Source organism: Hyposmocoma kahamanoa, unplaced genomic scaffold, assembly GCF_003589595.1.
Source record: "Hyposmocoma kahamanoa isolate Upper Pololo Valley unplaced genomic scaffold, ASM358959v1 93, whole genome shotgun sequence".
NCBI classification, from domain to species: Eukaryota; Metazoa; Arthropoda; class Insecta; order Lepidoptera; family Cosmopterigidae; genus Hyposmocoma; species Hyposmocoma kahamanoa.
In genome coordinates this window covers 15436978-15440270 of record NW_020654810.1, presented here as the reverse complement: position 1 = coordinate 15440270, position 3293 = coordinate 15436978, and the positions used below count along the sequence as shown (strand labels likewise).

The following is a 3293-nucleotide window of genomic DNA, read 5'->3' as shown; positions in this document are numbered from 1 at the left end:
TTTACTAAAGAATAAACTAAACATGCTTATAAATATGAGAAAGATAAATAGGTTGAAGGTAGAAGAATGCATCGTGAGTATCGGAAATTGCCTAACTTATCCTTTAGAGGAAATGACTGCTAGCTTTATGTCACCGGAGGCTTCAATAAAGCTAACAGAAAAAATATTAAAATATTTTACTGAAGCGTCCGGTGACCCACGGTTGATACGACACAGAATTAATGATTTATCTCTGGCAGAGGAATCTGTAATGAAATTGTAAAGTTAAAACCTCCGCTTCGGAGAAACTGTGCCTTATAGGATTCAACAAACCGATTCCCTCAGTTGCTGGTATATATTATATTATTGTAAATATTCCACAATACTATTGAACTGAAGTAAGTATTGGTTTTTGTCTGGGACGGGTTTATAGATATATATCTGTATATGTGTATGAGTATGTGTGTGTGTGTGTGTGTGTGTGTGAATTAAATAATTGTAAAATTATAATAATTATCAAATAATCTTCTCTGTGTTTTTTTTTGTTGGAAAATATTTTTATTTTTGTTCTGTATCAATGTACCTACATAGGATACCATCGTGTTATATGGCAATTCATTGAAACAATTAGGGATGTTTAGCAAAAATAGAGAATACAAATGAGACATTAAAATTATTTTATTTTAATTACTTTAGCAACACGTCAACATAGTATCAACTTGAAAGGCACGTACCGACTTGTAAATTTAAAAAAATCACATGAGTTCGTGGTAACTTAAACGCATAAAATAATTATTAGCAACAATTAACTATTTACAAAAGCGTATTCAGTCCGCACATATTTCACTTCAAGCACTTACTGACCCAATGCGACCGGTGACTGAAAACTGTAATGCCCTTGGAATACGGCGTAGTTTTCTTTCGTTGCACATTGATACGGGGTCAACGGTGTATGGTACTGCTGGTAAACTCTATGGTCTCGCACAGGCGTTCGCGAGTACAGCATATCCTGCCGAACTTCTGGACACCAGCTAGGCGCGCTCATCACTGGAGCACCACCATATATTGGACCACCGGTAAATCCACTTGGCACACTTGTTACAACCTTAGGTGCCACTGCTCCGTAATTTAACATCTGCTTCGGCACGCTTGCGACGGGCACCGTGCCGAAATTTGAACTACCGACTGGCGAAGCTACGGTTTCAGCTGGCTGTTGGTCGGGTTTAACACTAGCAGCTTTCAGTAATTCAGTTTTGTCATCTTCTTTAGCTTTCTTTGTCTTCCTTGATACATTAGCATGAGTCTTCACATGTTTCGCGAGATGATCAGATCGCATGAAGCGCTTCGCGCATAGTTGGCACGAAAATCTCTTTTCCCCGGTATGCGTCCGCAGATGTCGTTGCAGTTCATCAGATCGTGTAAATCGCTTACCACAGAATAACCAGTTGCAAACAAAGGGCCGTTCACCGGTGTGCCAGCGGAGATGGGCTTTCAAATGAGATGTTTTGCCATAGACTTTGCCACAACCGGGAACGTGGCACACATGTTCACGCTTGGCTCCATCCTTGCCGTAGTTCGGTCCGAAACCTGCCGCTTCCGTGAGACAGTTTGGGCAGCGACACTTAGCACAACGGCGTTGCAACTCGCGAGTCTCCTCTGTCGTGGCCGGCGGCCAATAAGCAGGGTATTGCGGTGGGTACGTCGGTAAGTCACGCCAAGCCGCCGTTGCCGTCGGAGCACCGCACCACGCGCCCGATGACGCGCTGCTGCACGATGAAAGGTCGGAAGCTGGAGAAATCGCGTCACCGCGACCGTATCCATAGCTTGTCATCATGCTCATCATCTGCAAATAAAAAGGACTTTGATATAATCGTTTGAATAATCAATCGTTAGTTTTAAATTACCATAATTGTTATAGTCAAATATATAATAGCTCCAATTATTTTTTTCTGTTTAATTATAAACGTATGATAAAAGTAATTTGAGTTAGAATTTAATACAGATCAATCAAAAATGAAAATGAAAATGTTATTAAAATTCAACGGAATGATTCCATTGAATTTAAATAACATAAAAAATCATCAAAATAACAAGTGATAAAATTACTATTTTCATAAACACTGTCGTATCAAATCATCAGAGTAATAGGGAAAGGGCGTGGGCGGGCGGACGAACCTGTTGAGCGGGCGGATCCACGTACTGCATTTCCGGTGACGTTGGTGACAACGTAGCGCAACGAAACCTTCAACTAGATAATTACAGGGCGGCGCACCGCTCTCGCCGAGACGTTTTTAATAACTGGCTTGGGATAGAGGTAACGAGCGGTTGTCACCTCGCCCCGGCCCCTCTCCGCCTCGGGGGTGCCCGAGAGTTGCGCGCGCGCACCCCGCGCTCTGCCCGCAGCCCGCATCTCTCTAGCGCAGCCTCCACACCCCACCCCTGGTCGTGAGTTATGAGCTTACCAGCTCTACTCTCGTGTGAAGCTCGAGCGAAAGAGAGCACCGACAGCTCAGAACAAAGGTTATGTTTACTTTGCCCGCCTTTAGATTAAAGGGCGGCCCAGTTCTGATTTAAACATACGTATGACGTACTTTAATTCATTTATGAATATCTAGACATAGTGACCACGTAGATAATTAGTGTGTACACCGATAATACTACAATCTAAACACTTATTTGTTAAAATTAAAATGGTATAACCCACCAGTACCTACGATGAATATTAAATTATATAGAATTAAAGACCAATAACAGCTCTTCAAGCATATTTCTAGGTATGTAGATTAATGTAGGAAATATGAGTTATGTATATATAAATATGAATTGTTTCGAATGTTAAAATCTCATTATAATAATCACCCCATAGTAGGAACAGTTGGTGTGCAAATAAAGTAACTAAATACTTTTTAAAGTTACTTGTGCTCTACCTTATCAAACATTTTTCGCTACGCAAAATATTCGCTAAATTCAAAGTGCATATATAGTAACTAAATATTTAAATTTGTGCATTTTACATTTATTTTGAAACTGGTCAAGCCAGTACAGATAGAAATCTACCTACGCACCTATTAGGCATTTTATTTTTCCGTTCCGAACTCGCAGCGCTTAATGTTTTTAATTTTTTCTCTATTTCGGTCTCTGGTTCGCGGCAGGCGCATGATTTATGCATATTCGAGCAGAGCCAAACCTTTAATTACACGTTGTTAAAATATGGCAGTTTGTTAAATCGTTCGCCGTGCTTTTGTTTTACTAAACACCGCGCTCTCTACACCGCTACATTTCCTTTTCTTCCGACGCTCATCTTTAATATATTT

General features: G+C 40.6%; 1 protein-coding gene across 1 annotated transcript; it reads right to left on the bottom strand.

Moving 5' to 3' along the window:
- Window positions 1–679: 679 nt before the first annotated feature.
- On the bottom strand, window positions 680–2262 carry LOC113237065 (transcription factor Sp5-like). Its single transcript, XM_026473323.1, has 2 exons — window positions 2155–2262; window positions 680–1822 (listed from the first exon to the last, which is right to left on the bottom strand). Exons 1-2 carry the CDS (start codon window positions 2182–2184, stop codon window positions 836–838), a joined length of 1017 nt encoding a protein of 338 aa, XP_026329108.1. The 5' UTR covers window positions 2185–2262; the 3' UTR covers window positions 680–835.
- Between the last annotated feature and the right edge of the window lie 1031 nt (window positions 2263–3293).

Bases quoted from the DNA above. Each gene is read 5' to 3' on its own strand.
- LOC113237065 (XM_026473323.1), bottom strand. From the start codon at position 2,184: ATGCAGTACGTGGATCCGCCCGCTCAACAG. The intron at 1,823-2,154 runs GTTCGTCCGCCC...TTTTATTTGCAG, and splicing joins TGGATCCGCCCGCTCAACAG to ATGATGAGCATGATGACAAG.